The sequence below is a fragment of the Malus sylvestris genome, chromosome 4 (genome assembly GCF_916048215.2).
Source record: "Malus sylvestris chromosome 4, drMalSylv7.2, whole genome shotgun sequence".
Taxonomy (NCBI): Eukaryota; Viridiplantae; Streptophyta; class Magnoliopsida; order Rosales; family Rosaceae; genus Malus; species Malus sylvestris.
This window is the reverse complement of record NC_062263.1, coordinates 28,574,703-28,601,032: the sequence shown is the minus strand read 5'-3', so window position 1 is coordinate 28,601,032 and position 26,330 is coordinate 28,574,703. Positions and strand designations below refer to the sequence as shown.

Genomic DNA, 26,330 nt, shown 5'->3' with positions numbered 1-26,330 from the left:
GTTAAAGAATTGCGCTGCAATTGTCACTGATACTGGTGGCCCAAGGAGTAAACCACACTACTTTGATATTGTGGTGACTAAAAAAGTAAGCAATGCAAACTATTCTTTAATTGGTGACAAAGAAATACTAACCTTTGCTTACATTACTTGTAGTGCAACTAAATGTTAATTTATTAGAACACTCTAACTTTGTGTTGTGTCTCTCAAATCATGTTTTGATTAATTATTACTTCTCAACGAAAACAAATTAAATAAAACTATTCATCATTTTTTTTTTTCAAGAAGTGATATTTCTCTTTTATTGTTTTTAATAAATGCATTTACGGTTGTGTTTCTTTTGATAAGTATTGACTTCAAACCGATCGAGTGTATTTTTTTTTAACAAATGATATTATCTACATAAAAGGGGAATTTGCTTTTAGTGAAAATCAAATATAAGATCTCTCACTTACAAGTAGAAATGAGTACTATTAGCTTGTAATACTAAATGGCATAAACCACGTGTAGTTAATAATGAACAATCCATTTATCTTTAAATGGATAGAAAATTTAAAAAATGTTGGCTTACGTTTTAAACTTTACCCTTAAGATCTATTTTCTCCCCAACCCTCTATCATTTTACGGAAGTTAGCCCTTAATTTACAAGATAATTAAAGAACTACAAAACTTATGTCCATTCAATTGTGACAAATGTTTCTTTATTATACAAATATTATAATTAGGACCGTACATTTCCTTTATTATTATCCAAATTAAGACCAAGGAACAATTATAGCGCAGACAAAATTATCATTCAACAAAGAAATATCGTACACAAATTAATTAGCCTCATTTTTTGAATTCAAAATATCTTAATTACACAAGGTGATTTGTTACCCGTCCGTTCAAGGTGGGGCGTAAAATATCAATTGTATCACATAACTCATGGCATGCACAACTTTTATTTACTAATCATGGGAGAAAATACATATATAAAGATCAATTCATGGTGGCATTAGTATTAGATACCACAGTAGGCCTTGACACGACCGGTCAAATCCAGGTTGGAGAAAGCAAAAGCAATATAGCCAAGACCATCGCATGGTTTGTAGCACAATGGGTTCTTCTCATCAGTTACTTCTTCTGGTACTTGTATCTTTCCCCTGTTGAATATGAAAATTCCCACCGAGCACCTTTCCACATTCACGTCCCAAATCCTGACGCGATGGTTGCAAGCTTTTATTCTGTTATTACTCCAAATCTGATTATTAACAAATTAATCAATCATTTGTAATTAATTAATGAATAATATACGCTATAAGTTTTAATACTCATGATTTAGGATGTTGAAGTGTGAAGGCGGGGCATGGTTTAGGAGCGTATATATATGAGTTTGCTCTGTCTATTAAAAGTTTACAACATGCGAATTTAAATCATATTATTATTAGTTTATTATGAGATTTAGTCTACTTCTTTCATCTCCTTAATATAACGAATATCATATGTCCAAAAAAAAAGTCTACAAAACAACTTTAAGCAACTTTAAAGTTACCAATTGTTCACCATCAGTCCTTTTAATTAATCTGTAAATAGTCTTTTTTATTTATTTTTAATTATATTTTGCAATCACACCGATCTAGTTGGTACTCATTTTTAAGAGGGCAACATACATGGAATGGATTCACCGCCATGTGAAGTTCCGACCCAATCATACATTGTCAAGTGAAGAAAAACTTGCATATGACAATATTATTGGACATGGATGCAATGTGGTGGTGATCCTTTTCCATATAAATTCTTTTCTTTTTTCAAGAGGATGTTCTCGTGAGCTAAGCTCTTACATAGATGTCATAATGATATCATCCACATAGGTCATTTTTATTCAAAAATATTACTCTTACTACTTTTTCCATATCACTTTAATATCATCTTTTAAATAGAGATGAAACTCATATATGTTGGTGAGCCGTACTTTTATTAGAGAGATTGTACAAATGTGATATGACAAATGTGGTAAGTGTAGCGTTAGTCTTTTTCATTCGGGGTGTTATCTGTACTTTTATTAGAGAGATTGTACAAATGTGATATGACAAATGTGGTAAGTGTAGCGTTAGTCTTTTTCATTTGGGGTGTTATCCATATACCATTTTTAATTTCTGTCATTTGATTTTCTTCAATCCATCTGATCTGACAGTTGAAAATTAGAAAGGTGTGTGAGAAATAAAAAAGAGTGTGTGGATATCACACCCTTTAAAGAAATATCTAATTTGGCCCTTATAATGTTAGGGAGATCAAATTTTTAAACCAAGTTTTGTAAACCAAATAATATGGATGTTGATAATTGAATTATTGCTTAAATGTTGATTAACGTGCTTATTTCTTATTTGTGACACATCATTTGAGTTACAAATTTGATCTCCCTAACATTATTCTTCAATCAACTCATGCTTACCTGCAACATATCTCCTGCGAAGACTATGAAGTGGCAAGGTGAGGCGTCAATACCCACAAAGGTTCCATCCTTGGATTCGATTTCTAAACCGCCAATTTGGTGCTGGAAAAGTATTGATATGAAGCTTGCGTCGGTGTGGCTTGGAAACCAAACACTAGTACCAGTGATGTCGATGTCTTTCATTTCTCTATACTTGATTAATCGAAAAATGTGGTCATTGAAAGCAGCAAAGGACTCATAGTGCTTCGCTGCAACACCATAGCTTTCGAACAACAATCGCATCACCCGTTCACCCAACTCTTCTATCAACTTCACATAACTGTGAGTAGTTTCACTGCACATGTACATGCATATATTACACACATTTATTATTAAAAAAAAAAGTAATTAAACCGAAGATAGAAGTCAAACAAATTCAAAACCATATTATGTCACATATACACGAACGAACCAAAATAATTATATATATACACATACATGTTTCACGCGAATGTCTGTAAAATATGTGATAAGAAATTAACACGAACGATAATATATTGATTTGATTAATGTTACCAGAAGTTATCTTTGCCAGCAGGCCACACGAGGTTCATGAAATTCTGCACATCTTGGAAGCTTGTAGCATGACTAATCGCGAAGGTCTCGGAGTAAGGAAGCCTAGGACTTGGTCCAATATATCCACGGAGTACGTCGTCGCCAGTGTGGCTGAGTTTGGTTTCTGTGGGCAGATCAAACAGATCCTTAGACTGGGCCATCACCTTGTCAACAAGTTGAGCCGGAACTCCGTCATACGCCGCCACGAAACAACCGTACTCTTCAAGTGCATGTCTTACTTGGTCGGGCGTGGTGCCACTGCCAGTATTTGTGAAATCAATGATAGGAATTTTTAGCGACGCTGTTTCGGAATCCGATCCCCTACTTGAGTTCCTCGACTGATCGTCACTAACGTGGTGTGTGCGAATGTGAGTGAGTTTAACTGTTTAAGTGAGTCGAATGAGGATGCATGGAGTTGAGATATATATGGATATAGATATATAGTAGCTGGGCAGCGGTATTAGGTATATGAAATTATTAAATAATTAGTTTTATGCTCATCATGATTCACGACACACGATATTTTCTATTACATGTGTGAATCATGTGATATGGCTTTCGGATGTTCAAATGATGGGGAACACGATATTTTCTATTACATGTGTGAATCATGTGATATGGCTTTCGGATGTTCAAATGATGGGGAACGGCGATATGATTTTATTTTTTTATTTTGTTTCTATTTAATAATTTGGAAAATTTGTCTTAGAATTTGGTTTGATTTCTCTCTTTAGGAGAGTTCGCTAGTGTGATTACTTCCAATCAAAATGCCAAAAAAAATAATAATAAATAAAGTCACTTGCTAGTATCATCCAAAACCTACAATTAGGACTTCATGCACGTTACAAGGACCGTAATCATAAACAATCTATCTTCGTTTTTTTTTTTGTTTTTTATAAAAGGGGTTCGCCATGACAATTTATGGCCATCTCCAACCGAAGGCTGGTCAGAAAGTTCGTTTTAACCCTCTAGTTCTCCAATATATTAATATTTTAATGAACAGTATATGGCTATATTTGCCTTCATCTCCAATCGAAGGCCAAAGGGATATATGGCTCATTTTAGCTCTGTCACAAAAAACTGTCTCCAACTGAGGGCCAAACATAATTTATTATTTAGATTTAAAAACTACAACTTAAAATTTAAAAACAACAACTTAAATTTTAAAACTACAACTTATATTTAAAAATGACAACTTATATGTAAAAACTACAAATTAAATTCATAAAAAAAAAAATTGAATCCAACGGTAACTAGCCGTTGTATTTGAAATTTTGGCCTACCATTCTTGTCAGATATAACCGACAGGAATAATGAAAATTCTGGCCCAGCCCGGGGCTGGCTGGCTAGTTGCTTTGGGCCAGCCAGTTGGCCCTTTGATGGGGCCCACAAGCCCTTTGGCCTAGCTCTTGGTTGAAGACGGTTTTCGAACTATTGTCGGTTCTTTGACCCTCCTGACCCTTCGGTTGGAGACGGTATTAGGTATATGAAATTATTGAATAATTAATTTTATGCTCATCATGATTCACCACACGATAATTTCTATTACATGCGTGAATCATGTGATATGGCTTCCGGATATCCAAAGGCTATGGAGCGGCGACATGATTTTATTCTTTTGTTTTGTTTTTATTTAATAATTTTCAAAAATTGTCTTAAAATTTGGTTTGATTTCTCTCTTTAGGAGAATTTGCTAGTTTGATTGCTCTCAATCAAAATGCCAAAAAAAAAAAAAAAAAATTGTCACTCGCTAGTATCATCCAAAACCTACAATTAGCTGTTGGCTTGTTGCTTTCTCCCGAGCATTAAAATAAGAAGTTTGGAGCAGGAATGTAGGACTTCATGCACGTTACAAGGACCGTAATCATAAACAATTTATCTTCTCTTTTTTATTTTTTATAAAAGGGGTTTGCCAGGATAATTTATCCTTTCAAGAGCTAAGAAGATTCACAACTGCATTTTAGCCTTGTTCTGCTACCATCATACAATTCACGAGCAGTAATAATCGAACCTATAACATGTAATGTGAAATATGAGCCTATAATTAAAAGGGAAGACGAGTTGAAGAGAGAGAATTTATTTTGGCCACACGATCTATTATAGACTGTCAAAATTAAGTGATCTGGAAGATCCAATAAAAGTTGGCCTTCAAATCTTATATATCCAACTTGTGAAAAATAGTTTAATTTTTCCTGGAAACTATTTGTATCAAACTTATTTTAACATCTGTCTTTTCGTTTTTTTTCTACACAATCAAATAACATAAATTAACAGGGTGCTAAAAAAATTGAGTGTTTATAATTTTTTTTTTCTTCACCATTAGAACATTTATACACTTGGGAATAAAGCTTAAAAATTTAAGTCATTACCCATAAACTGCTTTTCTTCTCCAATAGTTATGACTTCAAATTTTAGCCCGAGATTATTAAATGATGATTTTAGCCTTATTTTTTTAAAATAAAATTTATGTAGATTATCCTAATTTATCTTTATGAACATTTTAATATAAAATGTTTAAATTTCGGTAAATAAAGTGAATTTTTATTTAAAAAAAATATTTTAGATATTAGATTTGATTTAGGGCTGTCAAATTTTTTTTACTGTTAAATTTGATTTGATTTGATCACATCCGTTGGATTATAAGTAAAAACAAAAGAAAAGTTTGAAATATTACAATTTGGTGGGTCCAGAATAATTTAAGGTAGACTTAATTTCTGAGAGAATCTAACCCAAAGATATATTTTATCTTCAAAGCTTATTTTAGTCCAATAGTTGGAGATGCTTTGAGAAGGGGGTTTAGCGCTTATATTTTAAGTTTTATCTTATGAGATGATCTAATGTTGTATGTTCACCCAATGGGCCAATTATTCCATACCCACAACAAGCCCATATTCTATAAGCCCAATAATCCACTCTCAAAATCTTTTTTCTTTGTTTTTTTTTTTATTTGATGAAAAAAAAATCAATTTACAGAGAAAATACACAGGGAGCGCGAGAGCTGGAGAGAGAGAGATGGGGAGAGAGGTCTCAGAGAGCTGCGTGGATAGTCTACTGACAGAGATGGTCTCTATGTACTGCAATCGGTTATACGCCAACAAGCCCGAGCTCGCCGCCAGTAGGATCGACGCTATTGGCTACCAGGTCGGCCACCAGCTCTCCGAGCGGTACACCTCCCCACACTATTCCTAACCACCCTGCCCTCTCTAGTTCTTCCCTTTATTTCATTGTAATTGAATTGGATTTGTTTGATCTCACAGGTTTTGGGTTTCTAGATCTGAAATGCCTATTTTCGAAATTTGTTCTCTTTTTTCCGTTTGTAATGATTTGGTAGAGTGTTTGGTTGCTGAGAAAATGTGGGATAGTAATTCGAAGTGTTTGATTTCGAAATTTTTTCTCTTTTTTTCGTTTGTAATGATTTGTTAGAGTGTTTGGTTGCTGAGAAAATGTGGGAAAGTAAAGCATATGTGTGTGGCATTGAATCCTATGCTATTCTAGGTCTACTTATAATTTAAAGTTAACAAAATAATGCTCATTGTAAATTGTAGGAATAGGAGTGTGATTATGGATCAATTTCACTTGTTAGGTACACGATGGAGCGGCCTCGGTTTACTGATCATCTGGATGCAATTAAGTTCATCTGCAAGGACTTTTGGTCCGAGCTCTTCAAGAAGCAGATTGACAACTTAAAGACCAATCATAGGGTAATTTGTTTGGAGTCGAGTCAATCGACTAATACTGAATTGGGGTTCTTTGTCAATGTGTGAATTTGATAAGACTAAGATGGGTTTTGTTTGTGTTGTAGGGTACTTTTGTATTGCAAGATAATCGGTTTCGTTGGGTTTCACGCATGTCGCTCGATCCTTCCGAAAATGGAGACTTGTCTAAAGAAAATGCCGAGGCGGCTGAAAACAAGGCAGCAGAAGAACCAAACATGCATCTCCATTTCTCATGTGGAGTCATAAAGGGTGCTCTTCATAACTTGGGGATTGCTTGTGCTGTTTCTGCCGACACGTCCCTCCTTCCTGCGTGTAAGTAGTTCTCTGTTTAGTGCTTTAGAATTATGAATACATTTTCTGTGCCAACACTGTGTATGACATTGTTTTTAACAAATATAAGCTCCTTAATATGTAGAGTTAGAAAATTTGATATACCTGTGATAATTCATTGTTTTTGGAGTAAATCATTCTATAGAATCTATACCCTCCACAATCCACTTATACGTTAAGCATCACTATGCAGTGTTATTACAATGAGTGCAGTGTTTCTTTGCTTCCCATAACCACACAACACATAACCCAATTCACAAAAAGATGAAAAGAAATACCTCATTTGGCTCTCTTTCCATGAATCTGATTAGCAAGTTGTTGTTACTAACTTTAACTAATATCCCGCCACTGACCAACATAATCTTAAATTTATTATTATTTTTCCCACAGTAAACAGACATGTAGAGGAGCTTCAACGAAACAAGAAGGGGGAGGAGAGCAGAAGCAAAGCTAGAAAGTTTGTTCACTGGGGAAACAACCAAGTAATGGCAAATTCAAGACTCTGGCCTCGTTGCACCCTAACGGTAGACAATACATCGCTAAAAAAAAAAATTCTAGTTTTTCGGTGAGGCATTTGTTGATCTTTTGGCTGACCCATATTATTATAGGCTTAGCGTGCATCCCCGTCCTTTATACCATCTCCAACATTTAGGTTAAAACCTAAAATTTTTAACCCAACAAATTTAGGTTTTAACCTAGAAACAACTTTTCTGCTCAAACCCTTCTGGGCTATCATAAATTAATTTTATGAACATTTTAACCTAAAAATATTTAAATTCCGATAAACATTGAAAATTCACTAAATCGACACATGAAAGTCATGAAACACTATGGAAGAATAAGAAATACATGATAGAAATGTATAAATACAAAACACATGAATAAACACATGGTTTTGGAAGATGGTAGAAAGAAAAATTGGAAGAAATGTAAGAGAAAAATGAATTTTGTGTGAATGTTTGAACAAATATATAGGTATTTATAGAGTTTTTCGGTGAATTTTGAGTTAAATAATATTTTAAAATTATTTAGCCGTTAGTTTTAAAATTTGGCCATTAGATTTGTTTTTTCACCGTTAGATTTGATCATGTTCAATCTTAGTCATTGAGTTCACTACATTTATAAATATACAACAACAACAACAACAACAACAACAACAAAGCCTTTTCCCACTAAGTGGGGTCGGCTATATGAATCCTAGAACGCCATTGCGCTCGGTTTTGTGTCATGTCCTCCGTTAGATCCAAGTACTCTAAGTCTTTTCTTAGAGTCTCTTCCAAAGTTTTCCTAGGTCTTCCTCTACCCCTTCGGCCCTGAACCTCTGTCCCGTAGTCACATCTTCGAACCGGAGCGTCATTCGGCCTTCTTTGCACATGTCCAAATCACCGGAGCCGATTTTCTCTCATCTTTCCTACAATTTCGGCTACTCCTACTTTACCTCGGATATCCTCATTCCCAATCTTATCATTTCTCGTGTGCCCACACATCCCACGAAGCATCCTCATCTCCGCTACACCCATTTTGTGTACGTGTTGATGCTTCACCGCCCAACATTCTGTGCCATACAACATCGCTGGCCTTATTGCCGTCCTATAAAATTTTCCCTTGAGCTTCAGTGGCCTACGACGGTCACACAACACGCCGGATGCATTCTTACACTTCATCCATCCAGCTCGTATTCTATGGTTGAGATCTCCATCTAATTCTCCGTTCTCTTGCAAGATCCTAGGTAGCGAAAACGGTCGCTTTGTGATTTTCGCTAGATTGCTCCGGTCATTAGTGTGGATAAATATATAAATGGATAGAGATAGGAAAGCAAACACAAGATGTACGTGGTTCACCCATATTGGCTACGTCCACGAAATAGAAGAGTTCTCATTAATTGTGAAGGGTTTACACAAGTACATAGGTTCAAGCTCTCCTTTAGTGAGTACAAGTGAGTGATTTAGTACAAATGACATTAGGAAATATTGTGGGAGAATGATCTCATAATCACGAAACTTCTAAGTATCGGAGTGTGGGGTCGTCTTGACTTGCCTTATCTGTCTCATAGGTAGATGTGACATCTTCTCTGGAAGTACTCTTCCTCCATCCAGGGGTGGTATCTTTAACTGGTGGAGATGCACAAGGTAATGTATCAATTTCACTTGAAGCTTACTTGTAGTTTCAGGCTTGGTCAAGCGCGATACAAACCATGTAGTAGGAGTCCCCCAAGTCGCCGAGCTAGGGGGTCTGCTGAAAGAGGTGACAGACAAGGTAAGCAATCAGAGCTCCGACTGATTGTTCACCTTCTCCCCATCTTGCAGCAGCATGAAGGATAAAGAGAAGAAAAATGAGAAGAGATGATATGAGATACTTTTGCTTTTGAAGAAGTAACTTTCCACAGGCTTATTCTTGAACTGAGCTGGAGGGTTTTCTGGTTTCCTCCAGAGTATAAGGCCGACTGAAGAATTTGAGGGTCAAAACAAGTCCATCAAATCTAGAGTACGTTCCACCCTGCTGATATGGGATACTTTTGCTTTTGACAGAGTAATGGATGTATCGGCACGTGTGCTGTTACGCTTGTCTCCACATGCTTCCTTGTATCCTTCGCACTTGCCCTATCTGTTCCTCAAGCAAATGCGGAATCTTCCCTGGAAACATAAGATGTTGAAGATGAGTACTCGAGAGCAATGCCAGGTAAGTAATCAGGTAAGGGGTTCCAGGCAGTCAGTTCCTGGCTGGAAGCTTGATTCCAAGTGCTGACTCATTGCTCTCTTTCTCCTTGTCTTGCAGGTAAAAACAAGGCCAAAGGAAAAGACAGGGAAAAAGCATGATATGGGATACTCTTGCTTTTAACCCTGATGATATGAGATATTCTTGCTCTAGTATAGCTTGTTTGCAGAGGTATTATCGGGGGGAAAGAAAGCTGAATATTTCGAAAGGCTTCGTTGGGAGTGCCCTCTCAGATATGATGAAGGGTTGAGCATTTTTGCAGGTCTGCCTGTCCGTTGGGGATGGAGGTCGACATATATAGGAGTCTCCCTAACAAGTAGTAATGCTATTCCTTTACCCTGCTTGGTCATAGCACGGTAGTGGGAGCTGCCAGTTTCACATGTTTTAACTCTGTCAGAGCACTTTGAAAAAGTGGTCTGTGGTATCTGGCTCTCGAGATTCGGAGAACGATGCCTCTTCGATTTTTGAGAAAGCAATCATGCTGGGGGTCTGGCTCTCGAGATTCGGAGAGCAGTGTCTCTTCGATTTTTAAGGAAGTAATCATGTTGGGAGTCTGGCTCTCGAGATTCGGAGGGCGGTGCCTCTTCGATTTTGGAGCAAGCAATCTTGTTGGGAGTGTTGTCTCGAATGTGAGTAAAGGTTGGGCATGTTTGCTAGTCTACCTTGCCACGAAGCACAAAGGTTGACACACAGGGACTTTCTAATTATCCAGCAATGGTATTGTTCCTTTACCCTCTCTTCGATTTTGAGAAAGTAATCATGTTGGGAGTCTGGCTCTCGAGATTCGGAGGACGGTGCCTCTTCGATTTTGGAGCAAGCAATCTTGTTGGGAGTGTTTTCTCGAATGTGAGTAAATGTTGGTCATGTTTGCTAGTCTACCTTGCCACGAAGCACAGAGGTTGACACACAGGGACTTTCCAATTATCCAGCAGTGGTACTGTTCCTTTACCCTTGTGGGTAATAATATGGTAGCTAGACCTTCAAAATTTATGTGTCTAAACTTTGTTAGTGTTGTTTCTTTGCTATTCTTTTACCTTTCTTGGTCAGAGCGATGTAGTGGGAGCTGCAAGCTTCACGTGCTCAACTTTGGCAGAGAACTTTGGCAAAGTTATCTGTGGTACCCATGAGCTATTGTTGCGTGTGCGAAGTGGGTGATTGAACAGTAAGATTCATGTGCTTTCTACTTCACCAGAAGTCTTCGACAGAATGCCCATAATTTCTGCAAAGCTGAGTGTGCGTGTGACAGGTGCTGACAAGGCTAGAAAAGTAGGTGCCTCTTCGATTTCTGAGATCGGCCCTCGTGGTCTCTGAGCAGCCCAGCTTTTGAGAAAGCGAGCGCCTCTTCGATTGATTCGGAGAACGATGCCTCAACGATTTTTGAGAAAGCAATCATGCTGGGGGTCTGGCTCTCGAAGATTCGGGGAGCAGTGTCTCTTCGATTTTTGAGAAAGTAATCATGTTGGGAGTCTGGCTCTCGAGATTCGAAGGGCGGTGCCTCTTCGATTTTGGAGCAAGCAATCTTGTTGGGAGTGTTTTCTCGAATGTGAGTAAAGGTTGGACATGTTTGCTAGTCTACCTTGCCACGAAGCACAGAGGTTGACACACAGGGACTTTCCAATTATCCAGCAATGGTACTGTTCCTTTACCCTCTCTTTGATTTTTAAGAAAGTAGTCATGTTGGGAGTCTGGCTCTCGAGATTCGGAGGACGGTGCCTCTTCGATTTTGGAGCAAGCAATCTTATTGGGAGTGTTTTCTCGAATGTGAGTAAAGGTTGGGCATGTTTGCTAGTCTACCTTGCCACGAAGCACAGAGGTTGACACACAGGGACTTTCCAATTATCCAGCAGTGGTACTGTTCCTTTACCCTTGTGGGTAATAATATGGTAGCTAGACCTTCAAAATTTATGGGTCTAAACTTTGTTAGTGCTGTTTCTTTGCTATTCTTTTACCCTTCTTGGTCAGAGCGATGTAGTGGGAGCTGCAAGCTTCACGTGCTCAACTTTGGCAGAGAACTTTGGCAAAGTTTTCTGTGGTACCCATGAGCTATTGTTGCGTGTGGGAAGTGGGTGATTGAACAGTAAGATTCATGTGTTTTCTACTTCCCCAGAAGTCTTCGACAGAATGCCCATAATTTCCGCAAAGCTGAGTGTGCGTGTGACAGGTGCTGACAAGGCTGGAAAAGTAGGTGCCTCTTCGATTTCTGAGATCGGCCCTCGTGGTCTATAGGGAGCCCAGCTTTTGAGAAAGCGAGCGCCTCTTCGATTTCTGAGATCAGCCTTCGTGGTCTTTGAACAGCCCAACTTTTGAGAAAGCAAACGCCTCTTCGATTTCTGAGATCAACCTTCGTGATCTCTAAGTAGCCCAGCTTTTGAGAAAGCAAACGCCTCTTCGATTTCTGAAGCTCCGTCGAGTGCAGATTTTTATAAGGGCTGGCATTAAGTTCCAAAGCACACTTGAATCTCCACCAGTAGAAGCTTCATTCTTGCACTTCTAAGATCTTGATTTGTCCGACCTCTTCTCTCTTCAACACCTTTGAAAATGTCTGGCCCCTCCGACCGTCGTTTTGACTTGAACCTTGTTGAAGAGGCAGCCCCGCCTTCTCCAGACAACATATGGCGTCCATCCTTCGTCTCCCCTACTGGTCCTCTTACCGTTGGGGATTCCGTGATGAAGAATGATATGACCGCTGCGGTGGTGGCCAGGAACCTTCTCACTCCCAAAGATAACAGACTACTTTCCAAACGGTCTGATGAGTTAGCTGTTAAGGATTCGCTGGCTTTCAGTGTTCAGTGTGCAGGTTCTGTGTCTAATATGGCCCAACGCCTATTTGCTCGAACCCGCCAAGTTGAATCATTGGCGGCTGAAGTGATGAGTCTCAAACATGAGATTAGAGGGCTCAAGCATGAGAATAAACAGTTGCACCGGCTCGCACATGATTATGCTACAAACATGAAGAGGAAGCTTGACCAGATGAAGGAAACTGATGGTCAGGTTTTACTTGATCATCAGAGATTTGTGGGTTTGTTCCAAAGGCATTTATTGCCTTCGTCTTCTGGGGCTGTACCGCGTAATGAAGCTCCAAATGATCAACCTCTGATGTCTCCTCCTTCTAGGGTTCTGTCCAGTACTGAGGCTCCAAATGATCCCCCTCCGGTGCCTTCTCTTTCTGGGGCTCTACCGACTGCTGAGACTTCTCCTAAGCAACCTTTGTGAAGGCTCCCTCTTGTGTGTTTATTTTGACTCATGTATATGTACATATTTGTAGCTTATCGGGGATATCAATAAATAAGCTTTCCTTCATTTCAACGTATTGTGTTAAATACACCAAAGCCTTCTTCGCTAAGTTCTTTGAATTTTCTTTTGTTGAAGCTTATATGTTGAAGCTTTCTGAGTGGAGCATGTAGGTTGGGGTAGTGTTCCCTTAATTTTCTGAGTGAGGAAAACTTCTCGGTTGGAGACTTGGAAAATCCAAGTCACTGAGTGGGATCGGCTATATGAATCTTAGAACGCCATTGTGCTCGATCCTGTGTCATGTCCTTCGTTAGATCCAAGTACTCTAAGTCTTTTCTTAGAGTCTCTTCCAAAGTTTTCCTAGGTCTTCCTCTACCCCTTCGGCCCTGAACCTCTGTCCCATAGTCGCATCTTCTAATCGGAGCCTCAGTAGGCCTTCTTTGCACATGTCCAAACCACCGTAACCGATTTTCTCTCATCTTTCCTTCAATTTTGGCTACTCCTACTTTACCCCGGATATCTTCATTCCTAATCTTATCCTTTCTCGTGTGCCCACACATCCAACGAAGCATCCTCATCTCCGCTACACCCATTTTGTGTACGTGTTGATGTTTCACCGCCCAACATTCTGTGCCATACAGCATCGCCGGCCTTATTGCCGTCCTATAAAATTTTCCCTTGAGCTTCAGTGGCATACGGCGGTCACATAACACGCCGGATGCACTCTTCCACTTCATCCATCCAGCTTGTATTCTATGGTTGAGATCTCCATCCAATTCTCCGTTCTTTTGCAAGATAAATCCTAGGTAACGAAAACGGTTGCTCTTTGGTATTTCTTGATCTCCGATCCTCACCCCTAACTCGTTTTGGCCTCCATTTGCACTGAACTTGCACTCCATATATTCTGTCTTTGATCGGCTTAGGCGAAGACCTTTAGATTCCAACACTTCTCTCCAAAGGTTAAGCTTTGCATTTACCCCTTCCTGAGTTTCATCTATCAACACTATATCGTCTGCGAAAAGCATACACCAAGGAATATCATCTTGAATATGTCTTGTTAACTCATCCATTACCAACACAAAAAGGTAAGGACTTAAGGATGAGCCTTGATGTAATCCTACAGTTATGGGAAAGCTTTCGGTTTGTCCTTCATGAGTTCTTACGGCAGTCTTTGCTCCTTCATACATATCCTTTATAGCTTGGATATATGCTACTCGTACTCCTTTCTTCTCTAAAATCCTCCAAAGAATGTCTCTTGGGACCCTATCATACGCTTTTTCCAAATCTATAAAGACCATGTGTAAATCCTTTTTCCCATCTCTATATCTTTCTATCAATCTTCGTAAGAGATAGATTGCCTCCATGGTTGAGCGCCCTGGCATGAACCCGAATTGGTTGTCCGAAACCCGTGTCTCTTGCCTCAATCTATGTTCAATGACTCTCTCCCAGAGCTTCATTGTATGACTCATTAGCTTAATACCCCTATAGTTCATGCAATTTTGTACGTCGCCCTTATTCTTGTAGATAGGCACCAAAGTGCTCGTTCGCCACTCATTTGGCATCTTCTTCGTTTTCAAAATCCTATTGAAAAGGTCAGTGAGCCATGTTATACCTGTCTCTCCCAAAAGTTTCCACACTTCGATTGGTATATCGTCTGGGCCTATTGCTTTTTTATGCTTCATCTTCTTCAAAGCTACAACCACTTCTTCCTTCCGGATTCGACGATAAAAAGAGTAGTTTCTATACTCTTCTGAGTTACTCAACTCCCCTAAAGAAGCACTCATTTCATGTCCTTCATTGAAAAGATTATGAAAATAACCTCTCCATCTGTCTTTAACCGCGTTCTCTGTAGCAAGAACCTTTCCATCCTCATCCTTGATGCACCTCACTTGGTTTAGGTCCCTTGTCTTCTTTTCCCTTGCTCTAGATAGTTTATAGATATCCAACTCTCCTTCTTTGGTATCTAGTCGTTTATACATATCATCGTAAGCCGCTAACTTAGCTTCTCTGACAGCTTTCTTCGCCTCTTGCTTCGCTTTTCTATACCTTTCACCATTTTCATCGGTCCTCTCCTTGTATAAGGCTTTACAACATTCCTTCTTAGCCTTCACCTTTGTTTGTACCTCCTCATTCCACCACCAAGATTCCTTTTGGTGTGGGGCAAAGCCCTTGGACTCTCCTAATACCTCTTTTGCTACTTTTCAGATACAACTAGCCATGGAATCCCACATTTGGCTAGCTTCCCCCTCTCTATCCCACACACATTGGGTGATTACCTTCTCTTTGAAAATGGCTTGTTTTTCTTCTTTTAGATTCCACCATCTAGTCCTTGGGCACTTCCAAGTCTTGTTCTTTTGTCTTACTCTTTTGATATGTACATCCATCACCAACAAGCGATGTTGATTAGCCACGCTCTCTCCTGGTATAACTTTGCAATCCTTACAAGTTATACGATCCCCTTTCCTCATTAGAAGAAAATCTATTTGTGTTTTTGACGACCCACTCTTGTAGGTGATCACATGTTCTTCTCTCTTCTTAAAGAAGGTGTTGGCTAAGAAGAGATCATATGCCATTGCAAAATCCAAGATAGATTCCCCACCCTCGTTTCTCTCCCCAAAACCATGGCCACCATAAAAACCTCCATAGTTGCCTGTCTCCCTGCCCACGTGTCCATTTAAATCTCCTCCTATAAATAACTTCTCCGTCTGAGCAATTCCTTGCACCAAGTCTCCAAGATCTTCCCAAAATTTCTCCTTCGAACTCGTATCCAACCCTACTTGAGGTGCGTACGCACTAATCACATTGATAAGTTCTTGTCCTATTACAATCTTGATTGCCATGATTCTATCTCCTACCCTCTTGACATCTACAACATCTTGTACCAAGGTCTTGTCCACGATGATGCCAACACCGTTTCTCGTTCTATTTGTGCCCGAATACCAAAGTTTAAACCCTGAGTTTTCTAGATCCTTTGCCTAACTACCAACCCACTTAGTTTCTTGTAGGCACATAATATTTATCCTTCTCCTCACCATAACTTCCACTACTTCTATAGATTTTCCCGTTAAGGTTCCTATATTCCACGTTCCTAAACGCATTTTGCTCTCTTGAACTCTACCCTTCTGTCCTAGCTTCTTCACCCTCCCCCGTCTAATAGGATCAAAGTACTTCTTTTGTGTGTCCCGGGTAAAGTTGATAGGAGCATATGCTCCCAAACAACTTTGAGTGGAGTCGTTCGAAAAGAAGTTTCTATGGCCCCCTTGCTCATTTAACACTGCATCCGGGTGCTGATGGAGATACAGCGACCCTTGCTCACTTATCACTGTGCTCGGGCCACACAGCGCGCCACTTACGGGTGACGCCCTAGCTTTAGCGCGATTTTGTTCTGGATTCATTTTCATAAGGATTCGACGTGATCATGGAGTGCCGGCTGTCGACTACCTGACGCCCTCCCCCTCCTCCTTTATCCGGGCTTGGGACCGGCCATGTAAGACATAGGCGGAGTTTACATTTATAAATATAAAACAAAAATATTTCCTAAATTAAACATGGACCGTTGGATAACCAACGGCCCATTGAATTTCCTCCGTTGATCAACCAAAAGAGCCATTGGGCTCACTTTCCATTGCCAACATGTCATTGACATACCCACCGTGGGTGGGGCTGCACTTTGCAGCAATCTTTAATGTTGCAGCGCGTTCATTTTTTGGGCGCGAGTGATTTTGGGCAATTGTCGCGCACCTCCCTTTCTTCCATTTGCACAAGTATGGAGGCCATATAGAGAGAGGGAGTGCGGCATAGAGAGAGAAGAGAGAGATATGTAATTGTAGGTGTGTGTTATTCCACCCCATTGTGCTTTTATTTATAGTAATATGGAAGGTTAATTCCTTACCCTTTAGTATTACTACATTTTATAGGTAATCTATTCCTAATAGGAATATAAGATTCATTCTTATATCTACTAGGATTTACACAATCACATTCCTAATCTAATAGGACTGCAACATTACTCATTTTAATTACAATGAAAATATAATTATTGCACATATTATTACCCCTAACACACACATATATACGTTCAAATGTATGTATTACTGCCATAAGCTCAATATATGTATGTGTATATATATACACACACACATATATAGTTTACCTATATATACACACACATATAGAGTTTACCTATATAAACGTATAGTAGTTTACTTATATATATAGTACTACTATAAGTTCATATATATATATATACACACACACATGCACAGTACTACATATATGATCAAACATGCTAAACAAATTAATCTACCTATATTTAAATTTATGATGAGCAAATAACATAAATTTTGTAAGTAAATTAATATTGAATCAAATAACATTCTTTTATTTTGTAGGTAATTTATTTTCCATGTATTATTACATATATTTGGCACATTTTATTATTATAAGATATACGTACAATAAAACAAGTAAATTAATCTTGAATAAAATACCATTTCTTTATTTTGTAAGTAAATTACTTTTGTATCAAATAACATTTCTTCATAATGTAGGTATTTTATTTTTTATGTATCATCGTGTATATTGGGCACATTTTATTATTATATGTACAAATAATAGGTAAACTAGTATTGAATAAAATAATAACATTTTTTTATGTAGGTATATTACTTTGCATGTATTTTGCATATATTGGGTTCGCTTTATTATGTAGATAAATTTTTTTGTATATCAGGCTTTTTTTTTTGTTGTTATATATACATATATGTGTGTGTGTGCGCGCGTGCGCGCGAAATAATTTACCTACATTTATATGTAAAATATAATTTTATTGACTTAACTAAGCATGTATTACTACATTTATTAGGCATGTTTTATTGTTATTATATAAGGAAAATTAATGAAAATGGCTTGAAAACTTTGAGTTTTAACAATAAAGACAAAATAAAAGGTAAAATGAATAGTACCAGGTTTGACTTTTTAGTGTAAAAATGTGGTTTTTCGTTAAAGTGAATAGTACCGTGAGCTTTTCGTTAAAGCTCTCTATTATATATTAGGCAACAAATTTATTATTATTTTTTATTTTTGTAAAATCATTAATTCTCCCTTACAATTTGTATGGAATTAATTGTGTAAATCAAACATTCAAATAGGGGTGTTTTGGGCATCGAAATTTTTTAAATGTGTAAAGTCAAATATAATTAATGAATTTGTTGATGTGGAATCCAATCAATGGGTTTTATTCGAGTAAAAAATTTATGTCGGGTTTTATGTGAAAAAAATTAAGTTTCAGGGGCTAAAGTTATATTTTCAGTAAAAAACAAAAAAAGTGAATTAAAGAAAAAAACTAGCTGCATATTAACAACATTCCAATATAATGACATCAATCAATTAAATATAAAAATAATTTAGTATCAGTGTAGTTTTAGATCGCTAGCTAGCTAGTCTTGGTCCATGTCATCGGTGTAGTTGTCTATCAACATCTGCAACGCATTTCTTGTCGTTTGCATTGGGTACCTTGGCGTCGTTGGCATTGGGTATCGGCACAAGGGACACAAATGGCTCCTCTCCAACCATTGAACAATGCAGTCTCCATGATAAAGGTGCTTGCAGGGCATGCGAGCAAGTAGTGGACTTTGATCATCATCAACGTGATCATGACCTTGGCCGTCAACGTTGAAAAATCCCTCCATGCAAATAACGCAGAACAGCGACGTTGTATCATTAGCTGCTGCTCCTTTTTTTAACAGGCCTTGGAGATCAAGTAATCTCACTTTCTCCAAACCGTCGATGGATGATTTAGTTGCAGGAATATACTTGACTTTAGTCTCACTAATCCTACTACGCACAACTGGGTGACCGCGTCTCACATGCGCAGTGAAGTCATCCATGTCGACTTCAATAGTCTGGAAGGGGACGACGTCCTGTTCGTCAATCAACCGAAACACTTTGGCGATAATATTTGGTTGTTCTTCTTCTGGGACTTGAAGATCTGTAAGATCCCTTGCAATGCGCTCTGCTGAATATGTTAGTTTGAAAGAGCATAGGCTCACCGTTACTAATTTTTCAGGTCTGTCACTTTGTACAAAACGAAAGCCTCTAACTGTCGGTGGACCACGAGTTGTTTCTTCTTCTTCTTCTTCTTCATCTTCGTTGTCTTCTTCTTCTTCAACTTCGTTGTCTTCTTCGTCTTCGTCTTCGTCTTCGTTAATTGGCCAGCCTTCGTCGTCGTTCATCCAACCTCTTCCTGTTGTTTTGTAGTTCCTTAATCTGATCATAACCAAGCCTTCCTGCCCCTTCTTAATCATCATCTCTTTGTGGTATGCATCGTCGTTCACCCACACCCGGCTAAGAAAATGGTGTATACATATCTCGCTGGACGATGACCGCATGATTATTGGATATCAATCAACCAATAATATATGGTTCGGAGAATTTAATTGATTAACGGAGATCGGTATACAAACTCTAGTAACTTGTAATGTACATATATATAGCTAGCTTATGTCCCTAAATTCTAAGTCGAGGAGGCTTAGGTTTCCTAAGCCTGCAAGGAATGGGACTGTATTCTGTTTCTCACAAAAAAAAGGTTTTAGATCTCACTAATTAATTCTACATCCCTCCAGTCCTAGTCTGATATGAACTAGGGTTTAGTAAGACTTAGCGGATCGGAAAGTAAGAAAAAAGAGACCTCATCATCTATCTTTATAAAACCAATTTCAATTATAATGTTATATGTGGATGCTTTTTTGATAGAAAAGTTGTTCAAATCTTATACATTCAACTTATTGTATGGAGTAGGATTGTTTTCTCTCAAAATTTAATTTCCCTTCAATCTGCTCCTATTTGAACGATTACATTTAAGTCGGTCAACATTTTTTCTTGATTTCTTTATAGAAGGAGAAAAAGAGAAAAGTGGTAGTAGGAGACTGGAGGCGGCAAATTTGGAGGAAAATAAATTTCTACTCCCTTACCGTACCACATGTGTGTCAACTTTAATATTAACAAGGGAACTTTAACGAAAAATCATATTTTTACACTAAAAAGTCAATCCTTGTACTATTCACTTTACTCGTTATTTTTTCTTTATTGTTAAAATTCAAAGTTTTTAAATCTTTTTTATTAATTTTCCTTAAACGAATATAGACATTTATTTTCAACTTTATTTGCGGTTAACTTGTTATAAAATAAAATAAGTGATACAAACCCCGGCCCAAAAGGGAGCCCAACCACAGCCAGCATTGGAAAACCACTCGCCAGACGCGCAGTCCCACTGGCGACAATTCCTCCGCTCCTCACCTCCATCCAAGCCTTACTTCATCACTCACTGAAAATTTTAAATAACAACATAATAATGAAACAAAAGAACAAAAACATGTTTCTTCGAGACTAAATGATTTTCACATCCCCATTTTTTTCAAAGAACGTAAATTAATAGGGTGCTAAAAAAATAAGCGTGCATAAATTATTTCAGTTTTTCTTCATCATCAAAATGTCATATGTTTGTCACTTAGTACTATAGTCTAGTGATATTCCTCTTCACTTGTAAGTGAGAGGTCTTAGGTTCGATTCTCGCCAAAGGTGAATTTGAACCACATTACTGTTAGCTCATTATGAGGCTTAAGCTTACTCCCTCTCTCTTAATGTAAATAATATTATTTGTTAAAAAAAAAAAAATTGTCATCACCCAATTGTCACTTACACACAAGCCCATGTTCTGTAAGCCCAATATTCCACCCACAAAATCTATTTTTCTTTGTTCTTTTTTTTTCTGAAGAAAAAAAATTCAATTTAGAAAGGGAAAATCAAAGAATATACGTCATTTTTATGAATACGGGCATGTCAACTCGCAACTGAGCTCAATTGGGTGAGTAGAATGGAGGTGGTGGTGGTGTTGAATGTGCTGCTAACTTATGTGCCAAAGCAATTACGGCCGAGAAAGAAAGAAGTTTCATCCTTGGGTTTTAGAACCTGAAGACAATGTTACTAGATCACTGCAAAGTTCAACAATTAGTTCAACTTTCGTTGTGCCTACGAAGGAGTAAACTGGGAACATTTTAACTGCCTACCAACTGCTTCAACATAATACGGACCGCTGCAAGTTGACAGCTCTAATTACCAAAATTCAAAATTAACAAAGATATTCTACAAAACAAATCTATCGTTAGTAAAATAGATAATATTATCATTTTTTTTCTTATGAGATTAGCTGATGGCTTTCTCACGGCAGTCCACCCTTTCAGGGATCGGGAAGACTCACAGAGACATTTTAGCATCTCCTGGCCACGATCATGTGATTCACTAGCGCTAGAAATCAAACCAGAAAGTGTCGTGTGAAATACATACTTGAAATTCATCTCCACCCATTGAATCATCCCGTGGTGGTTAATATAGATAATATTATCACTAGAGTTGCTATTTGTTTTATTTAGCAAAAAATAATGTATAATAGTTGAAGAGTTGCGCTGCAATTGTCACTGATACTGGTGGCCCAAGGAGTAAACCACACTACTTTGATATTGTGGTGACTAAAAAAGTAAGCAATGCAAACTATTCTTTAATTGGTGACAAAGAAGTACTAACCTTTGCTTACATTACTTGTAGTGCAACTAAATGTTAATTTATTAGAACACTCTAACTTTGTGTTGTGTCTCTCAATTCATGTTTTGATTAATTATTACTTCTCAACGAAAACAAATTAAATAAAACTATTCATCATTATTTCTTTTTTTTTTAAACAAGTGATATTTCTCTTTTATTGTTTTTAATAAATGCATTTACGGTTGTGTTTCTTTTGATAAGTATTGACTTCAAACCGATCGTGTGTAATTTTTTTTTTTAACAAATGATATTATCTACACAAAGGGGAAATTTGCTTTTAGTGAAAATCAAATATAAGATCTCTCACTTACAAGTAGAAAGAAGTACTATTAGCTTGTAATACTAAATGGCATAAACCACGTGTAGTTAATAATGAACAATCCATTTATGTTTAAATGGATAGAAAATTTAAAAAATGTTGGCTTACATTTTAAACTTTACCCTTAAGATCTATTTTCTCCCCAACCCTCTATCATTTTACGGAAGTTAGCCCTTAATTTACAAGATAATTAAAGAAGTACAAAACTTATGTCCATTCAATTGTGATAAATGTTTCTTTATTATACAAATATTATAATTAGGACCGTACATTTCCTTTATTATTATCCAAATTAAGACCAATGAACAATTATAGCGTAGACAAAAGTATCATTCAACAAAGAAATATCGTACACAAATTAATTAGCCTCATTTTTTGAATTCAAAATATCTTAATTACACAAGGTGATTTGTTACCCGTCCGTTCAAGGTGGGGCGTAAAATATCAATTGTATCACATAACTCATGGCATGCACAACTTTTATTTACTAATCATGGGAGAAAATACATATATAAAGATCAATTCATGGTGGCATTAGTATTAGATACCACAGTAGGCCTTGACACGACCGGTCAAATCCAGGTTGGAGAAAGCAAAAGCAATATAGCCAAGACCATCGCATGGTTTGTAGCACAATGGGTTCTTCTCATCAGTTACTTCTTCTGGTACTTGTATCTTTCCCCTGTTGAATATGAAAATTCCCACCGAGCACCTTTCCACATTCACGTCCCAAATCCTGACGCGATGGTTGCAAGCTTTTATTCTGTTATTACTCCAAATCTGATTATTAACAAATTAATCAATCATTTGTAATTAATTAATGAATAATATACGCTATAAGTTTTAATACTCATGATTTAGGATGTTGAAGTGTGAAGGCGGGGCATGGTTTGGGAGCGTATATATATGAGTTTGCTCTGTCTATTAAAAGTTTACAACTTCCGAATTTGAACCATATTATTATTAGTTTATTGTGATATTTAGTTTACTTCTTTCATCTCCTTAATATAACTAATATCGTATGTCCAAAAAAAAAGTCTGCAAAACAACTTTAAGCAACTTTAAAGTTACCAATTGTTCACCATCAGTCCTTTTAATTAATCTGTAAATTGTCTTTTTTATTTATTTTTAATTATATTTGCAATCACACCGATCTAGTTGGTACTCAGTTTTAAGAGGGCAACATACATGGAATGGATTCACCGCCATGTGAAGTTCCGACCCAATCATACATTGTCAAGTGAAGAAAAACTTGCATATGACAATATTATTGGACATGGATGCAATGTGGTGGTGATCCTGTTCCATATAAATTCTTTTCTTTTTTCAAGAGGATGTTCTCGTGAGCTAAGCTCTTACATAGATGTCATTATGATATCATCCACATAGGTCATTTTTTATTCAAAAATATTACTCTTACTACATTTTCCATATCACTTTAATATCATCTTGCTAATAGAGATGAAACTCACATATGTTGGTGAGCCGTATTTTTATTAGAGAGATTGTACAAATGTGATATGACAAATGTGGTAAGTGTAGCGTTAGTCTTTTTCATTTGGGGGGTGTTATCCGTACTTTTATTAGAGAGATTGTACAAATGTGATATGACAAATGTGGTAAGTGTAGCGTTAGTCTTTTTCATTTTGGGTGTTATCCATACACCATTTTTAATTTCTGTCATTTGATCTTCTTTAATCCATCTGATCTCACAGTTGAAAATTAGAAATGTGTGTGAGAAATAAAAAAGAGTGTGTGGATATCACACCCTTTAAAGAAATATGTAATTTGGCCCTTATAATGCTAGGGATATCAAATTTCTAAACCAAGTTTTGTAAACCAAATAATATGGATGTTGATAATTGAATTATTGCTTAAATGTTGATTAACGTGCTTATTTCTTATTTGTAACACATCATTTGAGTTACAAATTTGGTCACCCTAACATTATTCTTCAATCAACTCATGCTTACCTGCAACATATCTCCTGCGAAGACTATGAAGTGGCAAGGGGAGGCGTCAATACCCACAAAGGTTCCATCCTTGGATTCGATTTCTAAACCGCCAATTTGGTGCTGGAAAAGTATTGATATGAAGCTTGCGTCGGTGTGGCTTGGAAACCATACACTAGTACCAGTGATGTCGATGTCTTTCATTTCTCTATACTTGATTAATCGAAAAATGTGGTCATTGAAAGCAGCAAAGGACTCATAGTGCTTCGCTGCAACACCATAGCTTTCGAACAACAATCGCATCACCCGTTCACCCAACTCTTCTATCAACTTCACATAACTGTGAGTAGTTTCACTGCACATGTACATGCATATATTACACACATTTATTATTAAAAAAAGTAATTAAACTGAAGATAGAAGTCAAACAAATTCAAAACCATATTATGTCACATATACACGAACGAACCAAAAAAAAAAATATATATATATATATACATGTTCCACTCGAATGTCTGTAAAATATGTGATAAGAAATTAACACGAACGATAATATATTAATTTGATTAATATTACCAGAAGTTATCTTTGCCAGCAGGCCACACGAGGTTCATGAAATTCTGCACATCTTGGAAGCTTGTAGCATGACTAATCGCGAAGGTCTCGGAGTAAGGAAGCCTAGGACTTGGTCCAATATATCCGCGGAGTACGTCGTCGCCAGTGTGGCTGAGTTTGGTTTCTGTGGGCAAATCAAACAGATCCTTCGACTGGGCCATCACCTTGTCAACAAGTTGAGCCGGAACTCTGTCATACGCCGCCACGAAACAACCGTACTCTTCAAGTGCATGTCTTACTTGGTCGGGCGTGGTGTCACTGCCACTATTTGTGAAATCAATGATAGGAATTTTTAGCGACGCTGTTTCGGAATCCGATCCCATACTTGAGTTCCTCGACTGATCGTCACTAACGTGGTGTGTGCGAATGTGAGTGAGTTTAACTGTTTAAGTGAGTCGAATGAGGATGCATGGAGTTGAGATATATATGGATATAGATATATAGTAGCTGGGCAGTGGTATTAGGCATATGAAATTATTAAATAATTAATTTTATGCTCATCATGATTCACCACACACAATATTTTCTATTACATGCGTGAATCATGTGATATGGCTTTCGGATGTCCAAAGGATGTGGAGTGGGGACATGATTTTATTCTTTTATTTTGTTTCTGTTTAATAATTTTCAAAATTTGTCTTAGAATTTGGTTTGATTTCTCTCTTTAGGAGAGTTTGCTAGATTGATTGCTCTCAATCAAAATGACAAAACAAAACAAAAAAGTCACTTGCTAGTATCATCCAAAACCTACAATTAGCTGTTGGCTTGTTGCTTTCTCCCGCGCATTAAAATAAGAAGTTTGGAGCAGGAATGTAGGACTTCATGCACGTTACAAGGACCGTAATCATAAACAATCTATCTTCGGTTTTTTTTTTTTTTTTTTTTTTTTTTTATAATTAGCTGTTGGCTTGTTGCCATGACAATTTACGGCCATCTCCAACTGAAGGCTGGTCAGAATGTTTGTTTTAACCTTCTGGTCCTCCAAGATATTAATATTTTAATGAACAATACATGATCATATTTGTCTCCATCTCCAACCAAGGGCCAAAGGAACAAAGGGCTCGTTTTAGCCCTGTCACAAAAAACTGTCTCCAACCAAGAGCCAAAGGGTTCATAGGGCTAAATATAATTTATTATTTAGATTAAAAACTACAACAACTTAAATTTAAAAACAACAACAACTTAAATTTAAAAACTACAACTTATATTTAAAAATTACAACTTAAATTTAAAAACCAAAAATTAAATTCATTAAAAAAAAAATTGGCCCAAAAAAAAAATTGAATCCAACAGTAACTAGACGTTGTATTTGAAATTTTGGCCAACCATGCTTGTCGGATATAACTGACAGGAATAAGTGCAATGTTGTCGGATATAACTGATAGGAATAATGAAAATTCAGACTCAGCCCAGGGTTGATTGCTTTGGGCCAGCCGGTTGGCCCTTTGGCCCTCTGGACCCTTCGGTTGGAGACAATATTAGGAATATGAAATTATTAAATAATTAATTTTATGCTCATCATGATTCACCACACACGATATTTTCTATTACATGCGTGAATCATGTGATATGGCTTTCGGATGTCCAAAGCATGTGGAGCGGCAACATTATTGGTTTTGTTTTTATTTAATAATTTTCAAAAATTGTCTTAAAATTTGGATTGATTTCTCTCTTTAATAGAATTTGCTAGTTTGATTGCTCTCAATCAAAATGCCACCAAAAAAAAATATATTGTCACTCGCTAGTATCATCCAAAGCCTACAATTAGCTGTTGGCTTGTTGCTTTCTCCCGAGCATTAAAATAAGAAGTTTGGAGCAAGAATGTAGGA

The 26,330-nt window shown here is 37.2% G+C and overlaps 2 protein-coding genes across 7 annotated transcripts; one reads left to right on the top strand and one right to left on the bottom strand.

Moving 5' to 3' along the window:
• Nucleotides 1-810: 810 nt before the first annotated feature.
• LOC126620055 (2-oxoglutarate-dependent dioxygenase AOP2-like) lies at nucleotides 811-24,912 on the bottom strand. Of its 5 annotated transcripts, none has more exons than XM_050288518.1 (4): nucleotides 24,666-24,910; nucleotides 2,987-3,189; nucleotides 2,432-2,765; nucleotides 811-1,240 (listed from the first exon to the last, which is right to left on the bottom strand). In XM_050288518.1, exons 1-4 carry the CDS (start codon nucleotides 24,822-24,824, stop codon nucleotides 1,001-1,003), a joined length of 936 nt encoding a protein of 311 aa, XP_050144475.1. In that variant the 5' UTR covers nucleotides 24,825-24,910; the 3' UTR covers nucleotides 811-1,000. The 5 variants fall into 5 exon arrangements, with proteins under 5 accessions (XP_050144475.1, XP_050144476.1, XP_050144478.1 ...); XM_050288521.1 differs by lacking the exon at nucleotides 811-1,240 and adding an exon at nucleotides 1,564-2,166 and having other exon boundaries at nucleotides 24,666-24,911; XM_050288519.1 differs by lacking the exons at nucleotides 2,432-2,765; nucleotides 2,987-3,189 and adding an exon at nucleotides 23,908-24,241 and having other exon boundaries at nucleotides 24,463-24,911.
• On the top strand, nucleotides 6,006-7,839 carry LOC126620057 (uncharacterized). Of its 2 annotated transcripts, XR_007622231.1 has the most exons (5): nucleotides 6,006-6,195; nucleotides 6,615-6,726; nucleotides 6,828-7,053; nucleotides 7,462-7,723; nucleotides 7,759-7,839. XR_007622231.1 is itself a non-coding variant. In XM_050288522.1 (4 exons), the coding sequence occupies exons 1-4, from the start codon at nucleotides 6,038-6,040 to the stop codon at nucleotides 7,638-7,640; spliced, it is 675 nt and encodes a 224-aa protein (XP_050144479.1). In that variant the 5' UTR covers nucleotides 6,006-6,037; the 3' UTR covers nucleotides 7,641-7,839. The 2 variants fall into 2 exon arrangements, 1 of the variants encoding a protein (XP_050144479.1); XM_050288522.1 differs by having other exon boundaries at nucleotides 7,462-7,839.
• Nucleotides 24,913-26,330: the final 1,418 nt, after the last annotated feature.

Bases quoted from the DNA above. Each gene is read 5' to 3' on its own strand.
- LOC126620057 (XM_050288522.1), top strand. From the start codon at position 6,038: ATGGGGAGAGAGGTCTCAGAGAGCTGCGTGGATAGTCTACTGACAGAG. The intron at 6,196-6,614 runs CTCCCCACACTA...TGTTAGGTACAC, and splicing joins CAGCTCTCCGAGCGGTACAC to GATGGAGCGGCCTCGGTTTA. The intron at 7,054-7,461 runs GTAAGTAGTTCT...TTTTTCCCACAG, and splicing joins CACGTCCCTCCTTCCTGCGT to TAAACAGACATGTAGAGGAG.
- LOC126620055 (XM_050288520.1), bottom strand. From the start codon at position 24,824: ATGGGATCGGATTCCGAAACAGCGTCGCTAAAAATTCCTATCATTGAT. The intron at 24,242-24,462 runs GTAATATTAATC...GTACATGTGCAG, and splicing joins GCTGGCAAAGATAACTTCTG to TGAAACTACTCACAGTTATG. The intron at 23,643-23,907 runs GTAAGCATGAGT...TTCAACTGTGAG, and splicing joins TCGCAGGAGATATGTTGCAG to ATCAGATGGATTAAAGAAGA.